Source organism: Equus przewalskii, chromosome 13 (assembly GCF_037783145.1).
Source record: "Equus przewalskii isolate Varuska chromosome 13, EquPr2, whole genome shotgun sequence".
NCBI classification, from domain to species: Eukaryota; Metazoa; Chordata; class Mammalia; order Perissodactyla; family Equidae; genus Equus; species Equus przewalskii.
The window spans coordinates 34,778,710-34,805,951 of NC_091843.1; the positions used below are offsets into that span (position 1 = coordinate 34,778,710).

The 27,242-nt window shown below is 40.4% G+C and overlaps 1 protein-coding gene across 5 annotated transcripts; it reads right to left on the reverse strand.

Moving 5' to 3' along the window:
• LOC103550682 (protocadherin beta-15) lies at positions 1–27,107 on the reverse strand. 5 transcript variants are annotated; one of them, XR_011525523.1, is made up of 3 exons: positions 22,865–27,107; positions 18,035–18,212; positions 12,924–16,801 (listed from the first exon to the last, which is right to left on the reverse strand). XR_011525523.1 is itself a non-coding variant. In XM_008519686.2 (2 exons), exons 1-2 carry the CDS (start codon positions 25,118–25,120, stop codon positions 226–228), a joined length of 2,457 nt encoding a protein of 818 aa, XP_008517908.2. In that variant the 5' UTR covers positions 25,121–27,032; the 3' UTR covers positions 1–225. The 5 variants fall into 5 exon arrangements, 4 of the variants coding, with proteins under 4 accessions (XP_008517908.2, XP_008517910.2, XP_070426691.1 ...); XM_008519686.2 differs by lacking the exons at positions 12,924–16,801; positions 18,035–18,212 and adding an exon at positions 1–426 and having other exon boundaries at positions 22,865–27,032; XM_008519688.2 differs by having other exon boundaries at positions 12,924–18,212; positions 22,865–25,282.
• Positions 27,108–27,242: the final 135 nt, after the last annotated feature.

Consider the following 27,242-nt stretch of genomic DNA (forward strand, 5'->3'; position numbering starts at 1 on the left):
TACGTCTGGAAACAAAGAGTTTACAAGGGCATCCCAAACAGGTTATACATTAGCAGGCAGTACAGGTTAACTAGGATTCTAAGACACCCTCCAACTATGGGGCCTCCTGCTCCAGGATTCTCAGTTCAGTTCAAATAATTTAGTTCAGTCCTTAGTTCCAGAGGGGCTGCCTGAGGCAGTCAGTTCCAAGCAGTTTTTCTTGTCCCTGATATCAGTTCATACACTTCAGGTGTGTGGATGACATCTGGAAGTGTTCTGCATGGAAATTGCGGGAGTTTGGGCCATCCTCTGCTGTCTCATAGTCAGCACTGTCAGGTGTGATTGTACACTCAGCAGTCCACTTGAATTCAGAGTGCTCACAGCAGCTTGGGAAGACAGCATGGGGAGTTTTCCTTCAAGAAGAGAGGGAAGTTTCCAGAAACAGTTCTGAAAAACAAAGATCATTAATGTCCTCCCAAATTCCTGTGCCTTCCTGGGTACCCGATGTGTTTTCTCCATCATTATAAAATCATTATGTCTCATTCAGAAATTATAACTTTATATTTTTCCAATTATTCCCCTTCTCTTACTCAGATCCTTTGTCTGGAAGGGTTGAACGCAAGAGGGACAAAAGCATTTTCACAGAGAAACATTTTTATACAATTTAACCAGAAAGTCATTGCGTATTAAGGGATGGTCATGATGATATCTGAATTTTCAAAGATTTCCAAATGTATTTCTACAGATCAATCTCTTTCTGGGGATGGTTGCATTTAACAATCAAATTGCCTTGGCAAGATGTGTGTACCAGGAAAAAAGTGAGGGAAATAGAGTCAGGCTATCAGTCCATTGATGCAAATTGCAACCAATCTAGAAATCTGAACGCAACAAGTCAACAGCAGCATTGGGGGTCCAGAGTCTGATCTCTGAGGATTGGGTGGAGGGCCACAGTCACTGTGATGTACCTTCCCCCAACTTGCAGCTTTCCACAGTAATCACAAGTTAGCAATGCAACCAGTCTCTGTATATCTCTCTATATCAGAAATATAGAGCCAAGCAGTATCTCAATTTCAGATGGCCCCTTCTTCGAGAATTCTGGATAATTCACTTGCCCGAGTGCAGTTACCCAGGCAAATGGCTGCAGATCTCTTTGGGAATGTGTAGAAGGAGCACTTAGAGTCTTTAGTTGCAGTGGCATTGCTCTTCCTTAGAGAGAGTCATCTTCCCCTTCTAACAGTGGGCTTTGGTGCTGTGACCTGATTTATATCTAAAAAGAGGGTGAGGGATTCAATGGTCCATTGTAATAGCTATATAACAGCTCCCAAATATTTTTATTAAACAAGTCAAGCAACATTTTATTTGTCTGTCTATCCTTCTCACACCTAAGAACACTATGATTTATTAGGCATAGCCACAAATTCCTATGAGTCAAAATATCTTGATTGCCGTGGTGGTCTTTTTGCTACTACAGTAGTTAAATCTACTTTGCCACTAATAGTTTTGTAAAGCCACTTGGTCTCTTCTATTCTAAAATCTCTTTATCCTCATTCATATCAGAGAGGCTAGTTCTTTGCCAGCATCACATACCAAAAACCTTTGCCTGTAGGGATAGCTTCCCACTGAGCTTCACAAAGATGTCAATATTCCCTTCACTAGTGCATTCCTCACTAGTGATGAGAGTGTCTTTTGGGCCCTCTCAGGGAACATAATTGTTGGGTTCTCAGGTTTTATACAGTAAACCCATTCTAACATTCCCACCTCTCTGAGCCTTCTGATATTCTCCGCCATAATATGCCCAAGGATAGTTCATTATCTTTGCCACATTTATTAGCCATTAATTCTGTCTAATCTTTGAAGAGTCCTTGACCTTACTGGACAAAGTTTTAGGATCTGGTCCCGGTATCCTTTCCAGAAGCTTAAATCCTAAGTCACGGGCAAGCTTTCTGTCATTTAATTCTACCATATCCAGCCTGTTATTCTATACCCTGGTCCAATACTGTCAAAATCCACTCTCACTCATGTTTTGCTGGTTCCTGCAAGTACATGTTAGTCAGGTCTTGCAGTCCTTTCTGTGTAAGTTATCTCCCCCAGAATGGAAAGTGTGCTTTTCCACAGGTTATATCCTGGAAGGAATGAGGATCGGAAGGGCAGATGTTGAGGAGAACAAGTATCATTTTGTGAAGCACCTGCCTCATGAGGTTGTTGTATGATTTCCAGGAAAAGGGACACTGCTTTCCTCTGGCAAGTAGTAAGAGTCTGCTTATGTTGGCCTGGAAGATTCAGGAGAATCAAAGGGTTTAAGATTCCCATGTTCACTTATTTAAGTATTCCCAGTTGGACCTTGACATTGACATAGGACACCTGTAGAGGCTGTGCATTTAGTCTCCTTTGCTGTTCTGCCACATTTTCTATTAGACCCTGATGGTGCTTCCTGGTGGTCTAGTGGTTAGGATTTGGTGCTCTCTTTTTATTAGACCCTGGATCTAATTTTCAACAGTTTTGGAACATCTAAAGGTACCTTTTAAAATCAAGTATCTGACTAGAAGGATAAGAAGTATAGACAACCCAAGATTAACAGTCCCTGAAAAATAGACCTAATCCCAGTGGGGCCTCCATCTGATCTCCAGGTGGGGGCAGACATCTGGTCTTAGTTCCTGATAGTCTTTTGTTTTACTAGATATGCATCAGAGACTGGAACAACGCCCTATACCCTGATCTTTCACTTGTCATTGATGATGGCTATCAACATAGACTCTCTGCCTGGGAGTCATCACATTCCTAAGGAACTCAAAAGAATAAAGTTATCAACTTATAGCAGCTGGGAGGGGCCATAAAACCTACAGAGAACATCGAGGTTAGTTAATCAAGGTCATTCAAAGTTACTATATGGTTTCTTTTCTACAGTATGTCTTCCCTTATGTCAACCTTGTGTTAAACTGGTATCAGAGATGTGGAGAATCCTCCCTCCCCACATTGAAACTGGGTGCTCAGAACGCAAAAGAGCTGGTATCATTGAAGTGGGATTTGCTAGATCAACCCTGGCTCATGGAAACATATGATTTGGGAAGAGAAAAGATGAAAAGGCAGGGATGAAGAACTTTGATTTCTGGGTGGCCTGATGGTTACCCATGATATGGAGTATCAGCTGTGCTGCAATCAGTTACTAAAGGTGAAAGTTACCGTTGGAATTTAGAGATGGATCCAACTCCCAGGGCATTGGTTCTCTGGATGCATAAGGAAATGCAAACTAATAAGAAAAAGGCAAAATATTCAATCCCTGGTTATGTTATCTGTAATAGCTAAACTGAAAGTAAAAGAGAGTACTGGGTCAGACCTTGATGCTAGACCAATCTCAGATTTCAGTGAATCTGAGCTTGGGCCACTAGCCTCAAAGTAAAACTTATGCAGAGACAACAGAAAGTACCTCTAAGACCTCTGGTCACCAAAAATGTAGTCAACATGGTGGAAGGACAAAACCAAGAAAATACTGAAACCAGGGGCTACAGCATGAAGGGATTATTTCATTTTAGATCAGGATCATCAACTTCCTGAAGAACCTTTAGTGAAATTGGTTGTGAGAGTAAATAATTTGGGGGCTGTGTCTTTGGGTTTTGAATGCTGCAGAGTGGAAGAGCATGTTTGGGTTGACGCAAAATAACCAATAATCGTTCTATAGATAAGAGAAACAAGGAGCCATCTCTGACGGCCTAGAGGTTAAAGTTTGTCATGCTCTGTTTAGGCTGCCTGGGCCCAGTTTCTGGGCATGGAACCACACTACTTTTCTGTCAGTAGCCATGCTGTGATGGCAGCTCACATAGAAGAACCAGAAGAACTTACAACTATAAACAATTATGTACTGGAGCTTTGGGGTGGGGGGAGGGGAGGAAGAAAAAAGGAGGAAGATTGGCAACAGATGTTAGCATAGGGTGAATTTTCCCGTGCAAGAGAAAGAGAGAGAGAAATAAGGTGAATTTTACTTGAGCCAGAGTGAGGATTATAACTTGGGAAGGCTTTAGAAAGTGTTCCAGAGAAGCATGGTTTTCAGTACAGTCTTATATCATCTTAGAGCAAAGAACATACATTAAACACGGCCAGGATAAATTTTCATTAAAGTTTTAAAGAAGTATTTAGTTGCAAATTAGCATATCAACATGACCTCGATGTCAGGGAGGAGACTAATATGGTCATTACCAATAGGGCGTTACCAATAGGGTGTAGGAGGGAAAGTATTCATTCTTATCTTAAGAGACTCCATTCTTTGCTTTAATGGTTAAAGCAGATGTACAATGTATGTTCAATAGGCCATAAGTCAGGCTTTTTAGTTCAAACCAAATCAGTTTTGAACCTGAATAGTTACCTCATATACCTCAGTATGTGAAAATCTCTTGTCAGGTTGATATAGGCTCTACAGCTCACTGTGGAAAATTCACAGACTGCTATATGTGATCCACACATACAGGAGGGTAGTCCTGAGGGAACAGCCAGCCTGGTGGACTGGATAAAAGCCACTGTAAGGTCTATTTACCCTGAGAAGGGGGACTGTCCATCTCTCCCTATGAATGCCAAGTGGAACACCTCAGATGAAGCAGCTGGATATGCTTTGTCTGCAAGCCATGTAAGACTGGCTTTATGGTGACCAGCATATTCACCCACTGAATATGCCTGTTATCCAGGTCAAGGTAAATTCTGTGATAAAGGGGGCCCCTTCCACATGGGCATCCCATATAACTTAATGTTGCAAAACCAAAAATCAGTTTGGGAAACCTTATCGAATTTGCCATCTCACCTTCCTCTTATGGGTCTTACAGATGCTAATAAAAATGATAGATTAATTAACAAAAGAATGGGGAGAGGCCCGGGAGAGATAAGTGTCTCTTCCCACCCAAAAAGGTAGAAATTTTTAAGTGATTATTAAGGAATAAGGTGAATAAAGTGAATATTGATAGGAGCAAAAAAAAGAGGAAACAGAAAGCAGGGAGTCATAGGACTTGTTCTGGCAGGGTGGAAATCTTTAGATGGTTATTTAAAAATGGGATGAATAAAACAGACATTGATGGGGTTAAAACAAATTATTACCTAAAACTTTAGGTAATGCTGTTTTAATATAGCACTACCTAAAGTTGGGTGGGCAAAAGAGACCCCCCCATTGGTCCGCCAACATTAAAGGGCCCCAAAGAAGTTCGCTCTATTTACCCCGGTTTGGAGAAATTTTAAAAGTCAGAAGGTAGAGATTACAGTGAGAAACCTAACCAGCAATTGCTTGGGGCAGTGGATAGGCAGATTCATCAAGATAAAGATTGACCAAAGGGCCAGGGTTCCTTGGCTGGACCCCTTGCTGAGGACCCAAAGCCTTTTGCACAAGAGTGGGTAAAATGGTCAGGAGGAGGAGAAGAGAGGTTTCCAGGACTCCTTGATATGGGAGTCCCACAAACTGTGGTACCAAAACCCACTGGTGAAGCCGTGACTAGGGCTACAATTAGATTGAGATTACCTAAAAAATGTAACGGTCAATAGGATTACGAAAATGAACAGTGGAAAAAGCCTCTATGTTTGGCTTTTTATGACTCATAAGCAATGACCAATGGCCAATGGCCTGGCCATACGGTGAGGTAAGAGGGCAATGGAAACTTGGCCTCTTAAAGGGATGCCCATATGGGGCACAGCCCTATGGACATTTGAGAGGTGCATTAAAGTAGGACATTTCAATGCCCATCAGAACTCCTTCTAGGTTAGGGAGGTGATTGGAATCAACAAGCAGGTATCCCTGTGTGCTCACTTAAGGTGGCTACCTTGGGCCCTGAAATAAGTGGACATTGGGGGCCTTTAGCAACGTAGAGATGGACTAAATCTAGACATATTCTTCTTGCATCCTGTGAGGCACAAGATACTGGTAAGAACTATTCTGTCTGCCAACAAAAGAGATAGAGACTGCAAATGGCTATGTGGCAGATTTCCTGGTGGGAAGGCCCTGAACATAGTTGGCAAGTCAGCTGATGCTGGTAACCATGGGGGGCTACAAATGGGTCCTGACAGGAATAGACACTGACTCTGGACTGGGCTTGGCTTACCTGGTGGTAGATGCAAGCACTCAGAGTATTATGAAGAACCGCAACAGAAGATATTGTCCTGATTTGGATGGCTGACCATCATTTCTTCGGACCAAGGAACTCACTTTATAGCCTATAATGTCCAACAATGGGCACAGAGATATCCTCCTCAGAGTAATAGTTTGACAGAGAATTGGAACAGGCAGTTAAAACATTGGTTGTCTAAGACAGGGGGAGATAAAAGCATGAAGGGCTGGCTTACATGTCTTCATAAGTGTGTGCTAACACTCAACATGAGGAGTGGGCTAAAGGAATGTTCCCACTGGACAGATTTCTCTTATTTTTCTGATGGGTCTGGGGAAGAGGGCGTGGGGAAGGTGCTGGTATACTTTCTTCCCCACATCACCTCAACTTTTTTTATTTCCTACTTGACGCAGTGGTCATAGGACCAGGGCTGCAACTACAAGGGTTGGAAGCAGGGATGATTCCTAAGCAAGAAACTGTAACTATGTTTTGTTTTGGTGAGGAAGATTGGCCCTGAGCTAACATCTGTGCCAATCTTCCTCTATTTTGTATGTGGGACGCTGCTGCCACAGCATGGGTTGATGAGTAGTATGTAGGTCCATGCCCGGGATCTGAGCCTGAGAATCCTGGGATGCTGAAGCAGAGCACATGAGCTTAATTACTACACCACTGGGCTGGCCCCCTGTAACTATGTTTTTAATCTTTATGTCAGAATACCCAAGGGCCTGATGGTGCAGATGCGCCTTCACTCCATCTAGCAAAATTGGGGTTAACAGTGAATGCAGCTATATTGCCTGGTGGTAAAGATAACCTACTAGTTCTGCACCTATGTAACCTTACTCTTTGTGAACAAGAGTGGACTGAGGAGGAAGTACTTGCTAGACTAGTATTGCTGACAACAATCTAGACCCGCAGGGTGGCCAAACCTAATTTCCCTTTGATCCTGAACCTGAAGTGAGTTTGCTCACCTGTTGCACAGCAAGTCAATCTCTGACACTGGGGGTAGTGGAAGAAAGTAGGAATTTTATTATTGCACAGTGCTGAGCAAGGAGAGAGGGCAGCTAAAGCTGAAATCCCAAACTCCTCGAAAAGCTAAAAAGAAGGGTTTTTATTTGGAGTTTTAGGTAGGGGAGGGGGAGCATATGGCTTTGCTAGTCAGAGCTCTCCCACCAGCCTATCTTTGGCCTTGAGACTACTTGCAGAGAGGAGGGAGCCTGTGACCCTGCTGGTCAGCAGCTTTCCCACCAGCCTGTATCTCTTTGCTGGGAGGGGATAATGAATCCAGGTGCTTGTCCTTGGCGGTGTCTGTCTCCAAGGATGATAATGGATTCTGGAGCCAGGAAGCCAGGGAGTAAGCAGAGAATGAGTATTTTGGTTTTAACGCCATATATGCTGGGTTTAATGTAGGGAAACTGATATCAGGGTTGGTATCACCTTCTAAAGGTGGAAAAGTTTGAGATTAAACAGAGAGAAGGAAAAATAGTTGCTATGGGTAAAGAAATGAATAAATGGGTTATGTAATGAGGGAAATCCCATATTACATTAACACCTTGAAAGAGGCTCAGAACAAGAGATGATATCCAGACTTTCCTGTTACCAACCCTCTAATCTTACTCCATTTTATTCCGAGACATATAAGCCAAACCATTAGTCACTGCTCATGAATAGATGCTGTTATGGGTTGAATTGTGTCCTCCCAGAAAAAGATATTTTGGTGTCCTAACCCCCTACTTCAGCACATAACTTTATTTGGAGATAGAGTCTTAGAGGTAATTAAGTTAAAATGAAGTCATTAGTATGAGCTCTAATCCAATATGGCTGCCATCCTTAGAAAAAGGAGAAATTTGGACACAGGTAGAGACTCATAGAGGGAAGATTATGTGAAGAGACAGATAGAAGATGGCCACCTAAGGGGCCGTCCCGGTGGCTGCAGCAGTTAAGTGCACACATTCTGCTTCAGTGGCCCGGAGTTCACTGGTTCAGATCCCCAGCGCAGACACGGCACCGCTTGGCAAGCCATGCTGTGGTAGGCATCCCACATATAAAGTAGAGGAAGATGGGCATGGATGTTAGCTCAGGGCCAATCTTACTCAGCAAAAAGAGGAGGATTGGCAGCAGATGTTAGCTCAGGGCTAATCTTCCTAAAAAGAAAAAAAGAAAAAGAAAAAGATGGCTACCTACAAGCCAAGGAAAGAGGCCAGGAACAGATTCTTCCTCCTAGACTTCACAAGGAACCTGTGGATAACTTGATTTCAGACTTCTAGCCTCCAAAACTATGCGAAAATAAATTTCTATTATTTGTTTCACCCAGTTTGTGGTATTTTGGTATTACAGCCCTAGAAAACTAATACAAATGCAAATCCACACCTCTGGTCATCTTTCTTTCCAGGAAAAGTGAACAACCAGATGTACCACTCAAAGTTCTCTTCCATTAGGAAGAAGTTCCCTTCTGCACTTTTGAGTCAGTCCTGTGGGATGTAATACTCTAGTGATCCCTAATGGTTTGTGCCAGATTTCCAAATTAGGTTCAGATTTTCCCTCTTTAGTCATCTGATCACAGGGAACTCCCAGTGAGGCCATGGATGTAGGTGAAAAGAGAGGTGGTAAAGCAGGAGCAGTAGGTGCCAGTGTAAACTAACCACTCATGAAGCATATTTATGATCTCCAGACCTGCTCATGTATGATCTTGTATTATCACTTCCACTTGAGGATGGAGTGCTGCTACAAGTGAAACCAATTTTATGGTTTGGTCAATCAGGTAACATTTAGTAAATTATAGACATCTCAGATCACATGTTCACTTAATGTCCCATAGGCAGTGGTTCACGCTCTACCATGGTCCCATAGCAAGCCGAGAGGTATGTTACCAAGTTGGGCTCTCTAGGAAGCAGATTCTGAGATAGAGTGTAGGTGTTTTCTAGTGAGTTCCTTGGGAATAACATCTGTGCAATGGAGGTGATGGAAGTGGGATTCAGTAGAGAGAGAAGTGGGGAGCTCTGGAGCTAAAATGCCCCTTTAGCATTGTGCTCTGTTAAGGCTGAAATGGCCAAGTCTTTATATTTTTACTTGATCAGTCATTGGATGTAGCCTGCCCTGGGAAAGGTGTGACAGCTGAAAAGTGCCCACTGATAGTACTCCTAGCACTCCCAGCAGCACTCCCACAAACAAGTCCTTCATTGAAGCAGAATCTGAGTGGTGCATCTCCATGTCCTTACAGTCTACACTTCATGATGCTCAGATCCTCTTCTTCATATACATTCAGGGAGCAGCTCCTTCACAGTTTTAGTGGGCCTCTCTTCATGGGGGAGACTTAGAAGAGAAAGTATAATGGGATGACCTATAGTCCTTGCCACTGAAACTGGTTTCAGGGTTACAACGATGATCATTATCTCCCTTCTCTACTATCCATTCTAGGTTTCTTCTTTCCCTCCACTAGTATGTCTGCTGGTCTTAGTGGTTTATCTGGTGGTGTAATCCAGACCTTCATCCCTGAGAGATCCGAGCCTTGGTTATCATGCCCTTCTCAATCCCGGATTGTTGTATATATCCAATTACCAAAGTAATTGGGAAAGTGTGTAGGCACCCAAGTGGGTCAACTAGGTGCCAAACATATTTTTCCTTGCCCCTAGTGTGTAATGGCAGCCCTAATTCCTCTTGATGATCAGGGTTAGTTTACCTTGTCAAGTTGGTTGCTCCTTTTTTTGTCTGCTCGATCCAGGTCAGATGGAACCCAAAGGATTGAGGCTACCTCTTTAGCTTACAGTATATTGGGAATCTTGTTGTGTTTCTTGGTGGAAATATTTCCCTTTGGGGACAAGGGCTTCTGACTCTGAAGAGCCCAGAGTTTCAGAAATGCGAAGCACAAATTCCCCCAGGTGGGTTATTGGGAGTAATGGTAACTATTCTTACCATACAAATGGTTTAGTGTTAGTCTCTATTGCAGGCAGTTTGGCCATTTGGCTGTGGAAGCAGCCAGAGCAGCTTTGGTAAGTGAAGCACGTGCATAGATATCATCTTTGCCACTCTGGCCTTTTTGTTCATGTGCTCATCAAGCCAGGCTAATGAAGGAGGCTGTCTTATGTCAAATTGGTAGATTATTTTGTCTATTTCAATGTTTAGTGATTCTTCCTTGGTAGGATTCCCTCTGGTGGCCATTAACTTATCACATATAGGTTTTCACACTGTGTTTACTCCCATATGTCCATCAACATCCTCCTTACCCAAATCTCTTTATACCTAATCTTCCAACTTTTCAGGACCCCAAGATTTTGCTCTCCAACACCTTTATTCAATGAAAAGGAACCAGGGATCTTTGTAAGGATTGTTTAATACATGTCTGGATCAGGAAAAAATAGAGTAATTTTGTGACCTCTTGCTATTGCCAGAAAGCAAGGATGCTATCAAAGTTATAGGTTGGGTCAAAAGCCCACAGGAGCCAGTTTAAGGAGTCTCCTGCTGGCCAAGTTGTGATAATTTAATTAGTAATATGGACCAAAAATTTATACTTGATTAAAATAACTTAAGTCCGTAAGTGCCAAGATTATATATTAAAACTAAAAAGAAAAAAATGTATTTTCTCTTCAAATACTATTACACAGTTTTATTTTTATTTATTGATCTTTTTGCCAAACTTCACTGTCTTGATTACTGCAACTGTACAAGATGTCTTGCCAATTTCTACAAAACAGCCTGCTTGGATTTTGATTTGGATTGCATCTCTACAGAGATCAATGTGGTATTAATGGACACCTTAACAATTTTGAGTCTTCTGATCCATGAATATGGTATATTTCCCCATTATTTAAATCTTCTCAACTTCTCTTTGTAATGTTTTATGATTTTCAGTGTAGAAGTTTTGTAAATCTTTGGTTAAATCTATTCCTAATTATTTATCTCTTTGATGCTATTGTAAATGTTAGTTTTTAACCTTTATTTTCCATTTGTTTGTTACAATTATATAGAATTATAATTGATTTTTATATATTGACCTTATGCTCTGCAATGTTGCTAAATCTACTCATTAGTCTCAGCAGTTTTCTTGTAAGTTCTTTAGGATTTTCAACATATAAAATTATGTCATCTGTAAATAAAGACAAATATTTTAAATATCTGTGTCTTTTATTTATTTTTCCTGCTGTTTTACATTGACCAGATCCTCCATTATATTGTTGAACAGAGCAATGAGAACTTTCTGGGCTTGTCCCTGATATTATGGGGAAGCATTCAATATTTTACCATTAAGTATGATGTTAGTTGTAGGATTTTTGTAGATGTCCTTTACCACAATGAAAACATTCCCATCCTCTATCATGTTGAAAATTTTTACAAAATGCATTTTGAATTTTTCAAAGACTTTCTATGCACTTATTGAGATGATCATATAAAATTTCTCCTCTATTTTGTTAATATGGTTAAATACATTGATTGATAGTTTTAATTTAACACACGCTATGTATATCATTTAGGGATTTTATTCAGTTCTGAGTAACATAAAATTCCCACAATATGCCTCACAAATTAGCAAGGTGCTTATTTCTCTCCTGGGAGAGTTCAATCCATGAACATGGTATATAGGCAGTACAAGGATAGTATAGCCACTCAACGGTGCAATAGGGAAACAAAATTACCCATTTGTTTGTTTATTTTGGCTGCAAAATTTTATGACTTGGGAAATCAGAGCCACTATAAGTATTATGAGAACTTTGTGCTCACTATAGAGCACAAATATAGAGAAAAGGGAGGCAGAGAATTGGAGAAAGTCTCTAATCACTAGATCTTGAAATAGCAGTATGGATGGGCAGGTTTGAGTTTGCAAGGAAATGCAACAGTTGTGCATGTCTAGCCACCAAAGTGGGATCGTGAAGGGTGAGCTCATGGAGATGTTTGTGGAAGCTGCTACCTCTGAGGCAACTGAAGTTAAGTGCTTGGTGATTGGCTCAGTGCTGATGTTGTTCAATAAAGCCAGTAGTCAAGACAAGCTTGAAGTTTGGAACTTCTGAACATTTCTGGATCTTTTTGTTAATCTGCTACTTTCACATCCTCTTGAGATTAATGGCTTCTTCTTCATTTATGCCTTCCAAATCTCATTCAGGTTCCTCTTTTATCCAATTCTAACTTATAAGCATAGAGTAAAGAGGATTCTGGAAAATGTAGTCCTAAGGCTAATATAACACAATCCTACATAACCATTATTACCCCTAGCTTTCATCCTCATGTTTGTAAAGTCTCTCTTTTCAACTTGAAGTGTTGTGTCCAACTTGAAGGAGCAGCAAAGTAAAAAAGCTAAAATGATCAATTCAGATGAAACCGTCCTTTTTTGATAACTTTGCACATTTAAAAATTTATGTCAACTACTTATTGACCAAGACAATTAGTTGTATACTACACTAGCTACAAAAATGCTTGAAGATATATCTCTCAACAGTAAAGATCAATAATCCTGGGGCTGGCCTGGTGGTGTGGTGGTTAAGTTCACATGTTCTGCTTTGGTGGCATGGGATTCGCCAGTTTGGATCCCAGGTGCAGACCTACACACCGCTTGTTAAGCTGTGCTGTGGCAGGCATCCCACATATAAAGTAGAGGAAGATGGGCACAGATGTTAGCTCAGAGCCAGTCTTCCTCAGCAAAAAGAGGAGGATTGGGAGGATTGGTGGCAGATGTTAGCTCAGGGCTAATCTTCCTAAAAAAAATCAATAATCTGAAAATTTCTAAGTTCTCTTAGTGAGGAAGAAGGGAAGAATAGACACCAGGTAGGCAAATCCCAAGGTCTGCCACAGAAACCAGAAAGAAAATCCCAACAATTACCAAAGTCACTATCACAATGACCACATGCATTGTGTACAGTGGAAATTAATTAGAAACAATAATAAAACTAATTTCAAATACATTTACTTGCACATTAAGAAATACACTTTACTTCAGTCCAAGGAGACTTCACAATGGAAATGAGACAAAATATATAAGTAAACCATAACGGAAATAATACATATTGAAAGTTGTATGATACAGCTGAAAGGGTACTGGGAGCAATAATTATCACCACAGAGGTTTATATTAGAAAATGAAAACTATAAATTATGAGGTAAGGATCTCTTCAAACATGAGACACTGATAAAGCAATTCCATAGTTACAACATTTTAAAGATTTATCCTCTGGTATAAAATTCCTTATTCATAATAAAAGAGGAGATGCACCTGAAGGCTTTCCCACATTGATTACCTTCATTGGGATTTTCTCCAATGTAAGTTTTCACATGTCTTCAAAGTATGAGGGAAAACTAAAGGATTTTCCACATTCTTTACATTCCTATCTTCCAGTATGAGTTCTCACTTGCTGACTAAGGAATAAGAATGACTTGAAGAAGACTTTCCCACATTCTTTATATTTATATGGTTTCTCTTCAGTGTGTGTTCTCACATATGCACTAAAGGGTTGGGAATTATACTTTCTCCTATTTTGTACACTTACGTGGATTTTCTCTATTGTGAATTGTCACATGGCTTTGAAAGAATCAGATACAAGTTAAGACTTTCTTACACTCCAAAAATTAATAGGACTTCTCTCCAGTGTGAGTTCTCATGTTTCCTAAGGGATGATGAACAGCTGAAGGCATACTTGCATTTCATATATTCACAGTATTTCTCTCCAATGTGTAATATCATATGTACAGTCAAATGTGGAAGAATAAAATAAGGATTTGTCACATTGTTTACAATCATAGGGCCTCTCTCCAGCTTTTGCAGTCATGTGGTTATTAAAGGAAGAGGAGAAACTGTAGACTTTCCTACACTCATTACATGTATAGAGCTCCCTTCTGATATGTTTTATCACTTGTAGAGCAAGCTTTGAAGAATAAGAGAAGGTTTCCCCACATGCCTTATATAAGGCTTCTCTCCAATCTGAATTCTTACACGTACAGTAAGGGATGTGGAAGAAATAAAAGCTTTCTCACACTCTGTTACATTCCTGGGGTATATTTTCAGTATGACTTCTCACAGGTACCCTATAGGATGAGTGATAATTGGAAGACTTTTCCATATTTTTTTCATTCATAGCATTTCTCTCTAGTGAGAGTTTCCACATTTTCTAAAAGATGAAAGGAAATGGAAGGTTTTTTCACATTATATGAATATAAGGCTTACCTCCACTATGAGTTCTTATATGTACAGCAACTGATGAAGAATTAATAAAGGCTTTCCTACATTTTATATATTCAGAGCATTCTTTTCCAATGTGAATTTTCACGAGTCCTAAGATACAAAGAACAGTTAAAGCCTTCTCTACCTTCCTCTCATTGATGGGGTTTGTGTCCAGTGTGTGATCTCATGTGTGTCTTAACAAGTGAATGATTAGTGACAGTTTTCTCACATCCATTGAATTAATAGGATTTCTCTTCAGTATGAGTTCTCACATGCACATTTAAATTTTGACTCTGGTTGAAGTCTTTGCCACACTGATTACCTTCATTATATTTCTCTCCAATATGGAGTATCTTCCACACAGCAGTTATTAAGGTCTTTTGAAATATTTTACAATTTGAATTATATTCATAGAGATTCTCTACCATATGAATTCTTAAATATCTCTCTTTTGTCTTGTGCTGATCACCTGTGCCATGGTGAAAAGGATAAGGATTACATAATAGGAAGTTTTTCACACTACAGATGAAGTTGTATAATGCTAATTCAAGGTATACTGTAATAAGTAAAGGCTGTGTTTTATTTTCCCTAGAGGATATACTCCCAAAAATGTTATAGGTAAAAAGTCAATTTCAGATATAAAATGGAACACCAAAAAATATACAATTAAGCCAAAAGAAAACAGAAAATGAGAAACAAAGAAATGAAACAGAGGGTATGAATACAAAATGCAATACACACAAACATATAAAAATTATATTAAATATAAATGAATGACCTCTCCAATTAAAAGGCAGAAATGATAAGATGGAATAAAAAAGATTCAATTCTATGTAGTTTACAAAAGATGGACTTAAAATATAAAGACAAGATGAAAGTAAAAGAATGAAAAAATATATCATACAAATCCTAAGCATAAGAAATATGGTATGACTCTATTAATACTGGATTAAAAGTATTACCAGAGACTAAAAGGGATGTTTCATAATGATTAGTGTCAATTCATTGAGAAGATGAAATAATTCTACCTACCTGCACATTGAATAACAGAGCTTCAAAATGTAAGAGGTTTAAAAAAATGCTAGAACTGAAAGGAGAAATAGACAAATTCACAATCATAATTAACAAATTCAACATTTTTCTCTCAGTGATTGATAGACATGTGAGAAAAAGTGATAAGAATAAAGAAGATAAACAATATTATCAAGCAACTTGGTTTAATTGGTATGTATAGAACACTACACACAAGAACTGTGGAACACACATTTATTTCAACTATACATGGGAAACTCACCAAGATAACCCTTATGTTGCATAACAACAAGAAAAGTCAATGAATTTCAAAGGATTGAAATCATACAGAGTATGTTCTCAGACTAAAACAGAATTATTTTGGATATCAAAAATGATATCCCTGGATATTTGGAAATTAAGCAACATACTTCCAGTTAACCAATGGGTCAAAGAAGAAATCAACAGGGAAATTATAGACAAATTCAAACTGATGGTAGTAAAACCACAATGTATCAAAATTAAGGTAATGGAGCTTAAGTAATGCATAGAAAGAAATTTATAGCTTTAATTTATATTTTTACATATTTCAATCTACATTAGAACAGAAATGCTTACAGTCAATGATCAAAACTTTCAGAGAAACTGGAAAAAGAAGATAAAACTAAACCCAAAGTAGGTATATGAAAGAAATAAAAACCTAAGGATGGAAATCAATAAAACAGAAAGCAAAGTAATAGGAAAATAACAAAGATAAAAGTTGGTTTAAAAAAAGATTAATAAAATTGATACATTCACAACAATACTGATAAAGACAAAAAAGAGAGAAAACATATTTCATCAATATCTGGAGTGAAAAGGGCATCATGACAGATCCTAAATATACTGAAAAGATGGTAAAGGAGTATTATCAATAACTGTGTGCCAATAAATTTAACATCTTAGATAAAATATAGACAAATTGTTTAAAAGACATGTTACCAACTGACACAAGAGGAAATAGAAAATTGGAATTGAAATATATCTATTTTAAAAACTGAGTTTGCATTTCAAAATCTTTCCACAAATAAAATGTCAGCTACAGATTGCTTCTGTGGTAAATTCTATCAGAAACATAAAGAAAAAATAATAAATATGTTACATGAACTCTTTCATAAAAGAGAGGAGGAAAAAACAATTGCCAACTCATTTTATGAGACCAGTATAACCCTGGAACTAAAACCTGACAAAGGCATAACATGAAAAAAAAATATATAAAACAATATTCCCCTGAACGTAGATGCAAAAGTTCTCAACAATGTAATAGCAAATTGAATCTACCTAACAGACAATATTTTTCACACTGCTGCATGCCACCTGGAAGAAAAACATATAAACAGTTTGCCTGGTCCATCACAGCCATAAAGGTGCTCTTCTGTTCCCAGTCTGCAGGACTCCAGTTCGTCAGATCTCCTTGGATATCTTTGTATTCTTCTACTGTTGCTGCCACTATCCCATATTCCAAATGGAGAGGGACTTGATTCAGATTTCACTGCTCAGATTCCAGCTGTGACCACCATCACTACTGCTGTGATGGCCTTTGGAACTTGCAAGTTGGAAACTATCAACAGGACCAGGACAAGAGTAAGGCAAGTGTCTCAGAAGCAAAATTGGTGGGTCACTCAAAAACTTATTAATAAAGATAGATACTATTTAATGCAGTATTCTAAAAAGTCAAACTTAATGAAAAAATCCATGATGAACAAAATATCAAAATTTTAAATAAAGACAGGATCCAACCTTACACTTGCACAACTTGGCGTCACCCTAATCCCAGCCCCCTGTCACATCCTGATGTCAACTTTATTGTTTCCTGATCTCACTGGGGGGAAAAATGACCATATCTACTTTACAGTTCCCTCTCCTGGGCTACTCCTTCAAGGCCAACAGGGCCACCAAACTTCTACACCCAATAATGCTGGCATGGCTGAATTAACAAAGAGAAAACTCTTTTAGTTTGCAAATACGATTTCTTCTAGAATATGTTCCTAGTGCCAATTTTTTAATATATAATTATGCATTAAAGGAAAAGATATCTTTACAATGTGGAAAAGCTATGGAAAAGCAATATTACTGTACTATATATCTGTGAATGCAGTGCATCTCCATCATCAACTAAAGCTATTCTCCCAGACACACACACACATGTTCAAATGCACATATACAAACACACAAATACAGAAACACTCTGAGTGCAGCTGTGGAGTTCTGAAATTGTTTGAGGCATTACCATTCATGTGGTGTGATAGATTTTTATTGATTTTTTCACGACTGCGCTGATAATCTGAAAGTAATGCTCTTTTCAAGGTGTTCCAGATAAATCCAAGAAAGACGTAAGTATTAATCCCTTGGAGAGCCCTTTAAATTCTACACTTTACCAATAAAGTATTTGTAAAGTAAGATAGGAATGGAATAGTGGATACTGACACATTAGGGTCTCCAGGCCTGTTTCAAAACATGCATCTCCATATATCGAAAAGGTTGTTAGAAATTTCTGATACTTCCACCAGGCATATTCTACCAAAATATGTAGATTGCTGATCTGCTTATGAAGATTTTTCAGGACTTATATTTAGTCAATTTGTTTTACTAAGTAAAAATTTTGGCCCTGCTACTTCCCTGCCTGAGATGGAAACCAGCGTTCTGGATTGCTGCATAAACATCCTAGTCATCTTGTCAGGATACCACTAATGCAGGTTTAAAAATATAGCTGGCATTTATCAGCTTACCTTCTCATTCTATTCTCCAAAACTCAACTTTTGGGGTTGGAATATTTCTTTGAAAGTTCAGTTACCTGCATATGTTTGCATTAGCCAAACTGAGAGATGATTGAATGACGATGAAAAGTCAGCCATAGTAGCTCAGAGGACTGTCCCTTGATAACACCTAAGGGAAAGCAAACCACTTCTCCAACAAGCATCTTAAATTGACAACCTGGGATCTAGTCAGAAGACCGTGTAAATCAACCTTACCTGTGAGAAGGAGAGATATGTTAATTTGGAATGCATTTTGTCTGCAATCAACAGAAAACTCAACTACAGTTGCTTAATCACACAGGGGTTTATTTACAAATGCAGCATAAAGTCTGGGAGAAGGTAGTATAGAGCTGTTGCAGCAGCTTAACAATGCTATAAAAAAATCAAGGGCTTTCCGTCTTACCATACTTAGTATATAGACCTTTGTTTTATGCTATTCATCTCATGATAGCAAGTTGGCTGCTTCAACTCAAGGCTTCTTCCCCAATACCCATGCTGGTTAAGAAAAAGGGAAATTGGCTAAAGACCTAAGGAACATGCCCCCTCAGATTAGCCCTTTCAAAAATATTTCCCTTAAGCCCAATCTCCCAAATGCACTTCTAAATCATTAGCAATAACAGTCATATGACACCCCTATCTGCAAGGGATTATGAGAATATGAATATTTTGGCCTAGAGTAGGGGAAGGCAAAGAAAAGTGGGCTGGGAAACGGCTTTTTTAGTAGCCATTTGTATTTATTTTCTACTGCTGCTGTGGCAAATTACCACAAATTTAGCGGCTTAAAAACACAAACATTATCTTACAGTTCTGGAGGTCAAAAGTTAAACTGGGCTAAAGTTAAGGCAGGGCTGCACTCCTTTCTGGAGGCTCTAAGGAAGAACACATTTTCCTGCCTTTTCTAGCTTCCAGAGGCTGCCCGCATTCCTTCACTTGTGGCTTTCTTCCATCTTCAAAGTCATTAATGACTGGTTCAGTCTTTTTCATGTAACATCACTCTGATATTGACTTTTCTTCTACTTCCCACTTCCACTTATTAAGGGCTCTTGTGATTACACTGGACCACCCCCTCCCCCGGATAATCTAGGGTAATATCCTTATTTTCAGCTCAGCTGATTATCAACCTTCATTCTATTTGCAACTGTAATTCCCTTCTGACATATAACATAAGATATTCACAGGTTCCAGACATTAGGACACGGATACGTTGTGGGGCCATTATTTTCCCTACTGCAGCCCACCCTCTGGCCTCCAAAGATTCACATGTATCCCACATCAGAAATATATTCAAGGTCCCCAAAGATCTCATTTCATTACAGTATCAACTCAGTCCATAATTTCATCTAAATCTCATCAACTCAAAAATCCCAAACTTCATCACCTAAATCATCTAAACTGGGTACAGGTATGACTTCAAGTATTATCCATCCTGGGCATAATTCATCTCCATCTGTAGTAAAAACTAAACAAATTATCTGCCCTCCATACCATACAATGGTAGAACAGGCACAGGTTAACAGTTACCAACATTCCAGTTCAAAAAGAGAGAAAATGGCAAGTAAAAAGGAGTCATTTGTCTCAAGAAATGTAGAAATCCATCCAGAAAAATTATTTGCGTTCAAGGCCCAGATTTGAAGCTCCACTCTCTGGGCTCCAGGCTCTGTCCTCTGAGCCATCCTTCCTTTATCATGAGAGGTAGTACATTTTTATAGCTAAGTAGTTTTGTCACTCTGTTTCTTGCTTATAGAATTTTGGTTACAATGACCTTCTTTTATTGCATACTCTCTGTCCCTTTCAGTTGAAGCTGGTAATATTTCTGCTGGTATACCTTTCTCAAGAACCTTACGAGTCCCTTGTGTGTGTCACAGGGATTCCTCCCTTACACAATAGACTCCTTCACAGTTCTTTCCTGGATAGTATCATCTCTATTTCTGACTTCTGCTGAGATGGCTGAGGACATCCATGAATCACATGCCTAATCTCTTCAAAGAACCTTCTTTGTGACTTTGTGACTACTCTGACCTTTTAATCCTTTCAAGACACTAGCAGAAGGTTGTCCTGCATATGATACCCTTGGCTTTGTCTCCAGAACATGCTTTCCTGATAGTGAATCTCCTAATTTTAGTGTCTTTTACAATCTGAATAGGCTGAGAATTTCCCAAGTCATCAAATTCTGGTCTCTTTTTGCTTAACAGTCCTTCCCTCAATCTAGCTCATTCCTCTCACATTTTACTATAAACGGCAAGAAGAAACTGCAACTTCAGCCTTTTGCCTGGAAATCTCAGCTAAATATCCAAGTTCATTGCTTAGAGGTCCTTCTTTCCACATTTCCAATGCAGGACACAATTCAGCTAAGTTTTCTGCCACTATATAACAAGGATTCTCTTTCCTCCAGTTTCCAATAATATTTTCCTCATTTCTCTCTGATCCCTCACCAGTAGCGACTTTAACATCCATATTTCTACCAGCAGTCTCTTTACAATGATTTAGGTATTCTATAAGGCAATATATGTTTTCTCCACCATGCTCCTTATTTCCTTCTGATTCTTCACTAGCAGAGTTGTTAATATCCATATTTCAACTAACAGTCTGTCCAAAACAATCTAGGCTTTTCCCATCATGCTCTTCAAAATTCTTCCAGCCTCTGCCTACTGCCCAATTCCAAAGCAACTTCTACATTTTTAGTTATTTGTTACAGCAGCACTCCACTTCCAGGTACCAAAATCTCTATCAGTCAGGGTTCAACCAGAGAAACAGAACCAGCAGGAGATATATATTAAGAGATTTATTGCAAGGAAGTGATTTACTCAGTTGTGGGGGCTGGCTAAGCAAGTCCAAAATCTGTACAGCAGACCATAGGAAAGGGCCGGCTGGAACTCTGGGGCATAAGCTGAAGCTGCTGCCCACAGGCATCTTCATCTCAGGGAAGATTCAGCTCTGCTTTTAAGGTTTTTCAACTGATTGAATCAGGCCCACCCAGATGACCTAGGATAGTCTTCCTATTTTAAGGTTAGTTGATTAGCAACCCTAATTCCATTTGAAACTTAACTCCTGCTTTCAATATAACATAATGTATTCAGAGGTTCCAGGGATGAGGATGTGGATGTCTTTAGGGGGCCATTATTCTGCCTCCCACACCATTCTATAGTATCTGCAAAGTTAGGAGGCTCCTGGAGATAGAAGAGTCCTGACAACAGAGCTGATTATTGCATCAAATCATTCAACCCCTTCACCAACATATCCTTTAATGAGTTTTCTTTGGTTAACTAACATTAATTTTACAATGTATTTTCTTTCAAATTCCTTATCAACCAGAACAATGTCATCATCCAAAGGCAAGTAGATATTGGCATGCTGTGCCATCAAAGGCTCCTCTAGGCTCAGAATTTGGAGCTCACTTGAGAATTTCTTGGCAAGGGACAATTGCAAGCATTGCATTACTTGGTCCTAGAGCCTATTGACCTTTAGAGTATATAGGAATACCATAAACACAGTTAATTTGGGTATCATAAATCTGTTCAGGACTCTAATCAGGATCCTAACTTCAATTAGATATAAGGAAAAATCCATAAGTCTTTTCAATATTAATTTAGATGAAAAAGAATAGGTGATAAAGATACAGTTTGTGAAAGAATTTCAATCTAAAATAGAACCCGAGGATATAAAATGGGGAATCTCATGCATGTACCATCAAGAAGACAAAATTTAAGGACTAACGACTGATTTCCTGTAAATGCCTGACTTACAGAAAACTGATAGTATTGAAATTTTCTTGGATGATGGGGTTGATTAGAGGTTGTCTCATATCAACCTTGGGCACTTTTGCCAGGAGCATGAATGCGAGATGACCCAGATCCAGTTGATCTCACCAAGTGGGTTGAATTGAGCTTTGTTTCTGTGACTGGACTGATTTTGTCAGCTCAGGAAATTTTCAAGACTGGTTTCCATTTGTTTTTTATTTTAACTGACTAACTGAACTCTCTGCTTTTTACATTCCCTGCCCATAAATACAACCTACCCCAAATCCTCAACAGACTAGCCTGTAGTTTGCTATAGTTTGCTTGTCCTGAATTGCAATTCCCTCAGCCATTTCTGAATAAACTCATTTTTTTGAACTTGCCTCAGTTTACCTCTTTATTTAGGTTAGTAAGTTTCATGAGATGACATGTATTAGAGTGAGAGTCTAATGATTACAAGTGTGATTTTGAAATAAATAGCATGAAATTATGTGTGTTGCTGCCTATTGGTAAAACAAAAATCCACACAGAGCTTGAAAGAAACTGGACATGGGAAAATACAAATTGATTCCATTTCAAACAGAAAAGAAGTTATAGAAAGGTCATAGCTGTGTAATAATAAAAACTAAATGATTTCCAATAATTTAAAAATGAAGTATGATAAAAAGGAACGAGACATTTTTATGTAGTGTCATACAGTGAGAAAGTATTTTAAAATTAGAATTATGTTTAGTCTGAGAGGTTAATTTTCATATTATCCGTTAGGAATGAGTACTAAAAATTTAATCAGAAATGTGAAATTTCCTGACATAAAATTTTTACTAACACAATAATTGAAAAAATAATTATAGGTCAACCAGGCCAACAAAATAAACAGTAACCTTACTAAGGAAAACAGTAGAAGAAAGAACAAGAACAAGGAGAACTAGAGATTACTACCGGATTAAAAAGAAAAAAGGAAAGGTAGAGGAGACAAAACGAACAGACGGCAGCGGGGAAGTTTCAGATCCCTAAACTGTTCTGGAAGACTGAACTTCCCTCTGACTTCCTCCCAAGGTCCTGGCTTAGATTATTGGGGAACATTGGCTTCAAGAACTTGAACTCGTTACTCCCAGCGTCTCCCATCAAACACACCTCATACTGGTAGCTCTGGGACAGGGTCCCGGTGCCACTCACGTCCACCAGGTGGCCCGGAAAGGGGCCCTCGGGCACCGAGCAGCCACCCAGCGACGCGGCCCTGCTCCTCCTGCACAGCCGCACCGCGACGAACAGCAGCACCGACAGGAGGAAGAGAGACGACACCGACGCCAGCGCGACGACCAGGTAGACGGTGAGCGGGTCGGCCCGCGCCTGCTCGGCCGCCGCCTCGGGCAGCGGCAGGTAGGGCTGGGAGAAGCCGTCCACCAGCAGCACGTGCAGCGTGACGCTGGCCGAGCGCGGCGGCTCGCCATTGTCCCTGACCTGCACCAGCAGCCTGTGCTTGGGCGCGTCGCGCTCGCTCAGCAGCCTGGCCGTGCGCACCTCGCCGTTGTGCGGCCACACGCCGAACAGCCCGGGCTCCGTGGCCTTGAGCAGCTGGTACGACAGCCAGGCGTTCTGGCCCGAGTCGCCGTCCACCGCCACCACCTTGGTCACCAGGTAGCCCGCCTCGGCCGCCCGGGGCACCAGCTCGGTGCAGGGCGCAGAGCCGTTCTGCAGCGGGTACAGCACGAAGGGCGAGTTGTCGTTGGCGTCCAGCACCAGCACGCGCACCCGCGCCTGGCTGCTCAGCGCGGGCGAGCCGCGGTCCGTGGCGCCCACGCCGAACTCGAAGGCCTGCAGGGCCTCGTAGTCCAGCGACCTGAGGGCGAACAGGTGGCCGTTGTCGGCGTTGATGGACACGAGGGAGGCCAGGGGCAGGTGCGGGTCCTGGGGCGGCAGCAGCGAGTAGGTGAGCTGGGCGTTGGCGCCTGCGTCTGTGTCTGTGGCGCTGACGCTGCCGATGTGCAGGGCGGGGCTGTTGTTCTCGCGGACCCAGAGGGTGTAGGAGGTTTGGGTGAAGGCCGGGGCGTTGTCGTTGACGTCGGAGACCAGCACGGTTATGTTGTGCTCGGTTTTCAGCCTGGGGGTACCCATGTCTGTGACGGTGATGGTGATGTTGTACTCGGCTCTGCTTTCTCTGTCCAGCGCCCCACTTGTAACCAGAGTGTAGAAATTCTCTTCAGATGGTTTCAGGAGGAAGGGCAGATCATCTTGGATGGAGCAAGTCATCCTTCCGTTGTCTCCTGAGTCTCGGTCTCGAATCCTAAACAGGGCCACCTCTGTCTCGGGGGAATTTTCAGGAATGGGGCTGGTAAGTGAGGAAATAGTTAGTTCTGGAGAGTTATCGTTAACATCCACTACCTCAATGGCGACAGAGCATTTTCCAGAAAGTCCCCCACCATCTGACGCTTCTATATCCAGCTCATATGAAGATATTGTCTCAAAATCTAGTTTTTTAATTAGTCGAACTTCTCCTGAAAGTGTGTTTAGCTCAAAAGTTGTGCTTATCTCCTGAGAAGTATAAAAAAGGAAGTATGATATCTCTCCATTTGTCCCACTGTCTGAATCTCTAGCAGAGACCTTGACGACTAGGGCGCCTACCGGGCTGTTCTCTGGGACCTGCACCTGATAGAGCGTCTGCGCAAACTCAGGGGCGTTGTCATTGACGTCCAGGACCAGGATGCGGACCTGGGCGGTGCCGGACCGGGGTGGAGAGCCGCCGTCCAGCGCCGTGAGGGTTAATCTGAGCTCCGCCTGCTCCTCGCGATCTAGCTCTTTGTCCAGCACCAGCTCCGGGTATTTCCTGCCGTCCCCCCGGTCTCGGGTGGAAACATGAAAATGAGAGTTGGGATTGATATCGTAGTTTTGAATGTTGTTGTTGCCCACGTCCAAGTCTTGGGCTTTTTTCAGGGGAAACACAGTCCCAGGAGGGCTACTTTCTGGGATTTTCAGCGTCATTTCTCTTTCAGGAAACTCAGGAGAATGATCATTTATGTCTTTCACCAGTAACTCAGCTCGAAATACTCCCAACGGGTTTTTGAGTAACACTTGGAAATGCATCACACATGGATCGGTGGGGCCGCACATCTCCTCCCGATCCAGTTTCTCATTTAATATCAACTCCCCTGTCTGCAGATCAAGCTGCAAGCGGGGTTCGTTATCCTCAGAGACCACGCGGGCTCCCCGCGCAGCTAGCTCCCTCACTCCTAGCCCCATGTCCTTGGCCAGGTTGGCCACAAAGTAACCCCTCTCTGTTTCCTCCGTCACGGAATAGCGACGGGATTCCCAGCCTGCCAGAGCCACTCCCAGCAAGAGAAAGAGAATCAGGACTTGCCTTTGTTTAGGAAAGCGATCCCCTCCAGCCTCCATCTTTACTTCCACAAACGCCTTTCCAGGAACAGGGCCCAGCTCTACCTTAGGGAGCGATGGGACTGAGATGTGATGGATCTCTCAGTTGGTAACCTGTCCGGCAATGTCAGTGGGTAGCATTCTCTGGAGACAGTACAAGTTCTGAGCTCTGCTTACTGGCTTTTCTCTTCCGCCGGAGATCTGAGGTACAGTTCGTAGCGTTTCCTGGGCTTTATTTTTGACGCCTTAGCCTGCAGCGCCACCATGCGTTGTCTTCGAAAAGAATTGCTACAATTGTATTCTCTCCATGTAATAATCTGGTGGGTTATTAGAAGTTTGGAAATAGTTTGGGGTAGACCATGTAATCAGAAAATCACGCAATTATAATTATTCATTCCTTCATTCAAATAAATATTATTGATATCTATGTACTAGGTTCTGAAATACATCAGTGAACACTCAGACACGGTTCCTACCTTCTAGAACCTGTCGTCTGGGTGAGCTGCCCTAAGGAGAACTGAGAAGTGAAAGAAGACAATAGTGATCAGCCATCTTGTAAAAGTAATAACATATATCTATCTGAGTGATTTCGTTAAATTTTCTCAGCAAAAAGGATGAATTTCATTCGATTTTTTTTTCAAATTTCAGGTAGTCTGTGTGCCAGAATTGTGGTTCTCATTGGTTGAATCACATCAAGGAAAAAGCTACCAGTTAATTCCAGTTTCTAATCCCCTTTCGACGTAAGGTCAGAGAGTTACGATTTTATGAAACTTTCAAACTATGGGAAAATGCATATGAGGGCACTTCCTATATCTCTTACCCTGCTTTTTCACCTTAGCATTGATCACCATCTGATACAGCATATATTTACATATTTAATTATGTCACCATTGAGTTTTAGAACTTTGTTTTGTTCACTTTTACATCCCCCAACATCGAGAATAGTTCCCGGCACATGGTAGATATTCAACAAATATTTGTGGAAGAGATCAATGAATAAATAACAATTAATTTAAAAATTCTGACCAGCAGATTCTCCTCCTAATGTAGAAGTCCCCTTTTTTGCTTGGACCCTAGTTCATTATATGAGCCGGATAAACAAAACACATGTTCCCAAGTAGCTACTTTCTATGCTCCTTTGAATAGAAATTTGAAATGATTCAGAATGATCTAAAGTGTTTTTTCATTAAATGGCAAAATACTCTGGCTCCCCTTAAGCAGAGAGATACACTATAAAAAGGGAAGAACATGACATCAGGCTATAATGATTCTACAGATAAGCTGTGCGTCCCTTTTAGAACGCATTTACATTGTCAGTGTTATTTCTTGCTAGTGCTATTATGACAGTAATGATATTAAAACTCTTTTTTAAGCAGTAGAGTTTTCTAAGAATTTCTGTTAAACACTCCCAAAACTGTACAACTTAGAAATATCCATCAGTTCTTCTCAAAATCACATATTCTAACAAAAGCTTGTGCGTGTTCCTTACTGACTACCAATAGTCCACAACCTTTTGATCACAAATATTATTATATTAACATGAAAACCACAATTTTTAAAATCACAGGTTAATACTGAGGTTCAATCCACGCAAGAATATCTAAACATGCTTTCAACAAGGGAAAAAACCCACTTAGCTATCTTAATGAGGGGGAAATTTATTAAAAGAGCACATATTTGTTTCCAAAAACCCGAGGGAGAAAGCAGACTTGGGAGGGACTGGAAAATCTACAGGAAGTTACTCTTTAGGCATCTCCTGCCTTTTTGTCTCTGTGTGGCCTTTCTGTGCTTCTTTCCATGTATTTAGCCAACATGATATTGCTTTCTTGTTAAGTTCCTAATAGAGAGACTATTTTATGTCTTGTTTCTAAAGCCATTTTTTTAAACAGAGAGAATCAAATTGTCCCAGCTTGGATCAGCAATGTCTACCACCTTGTCTGGTTGTCTGAAATCACAGAGAGAGGTGAGTCATATAAAATAGACGTGGCTGGAAGAGTACACTTCTGACGAGAGAAGTTTCCAGAAGAAGAGTGGATGGGCTAGACAGACACCACAAAGGGATCTATTATTTAAATATCTAGAAATATTCTAATAACCTTTCAATAATACTCATATATATTATATACTGAAGGGTGATATAAAG

Coding starts and splice junctions, on each gene's coding strand:
- LOC103550682 (XM_008519686.2), bottom strand. CDS start 25,120: ATGGAGGCTGGAGGGGATCGCTTTCCTAAACAAAGGCAAGTCCTGATT. Junction 427..22,864: donor CCCAGAGCTACCAGTATGAG/GTGTGTTTGATG, acceptor TTTGTTTTTCAG/AACTGTTTCTGGAAACTTCC.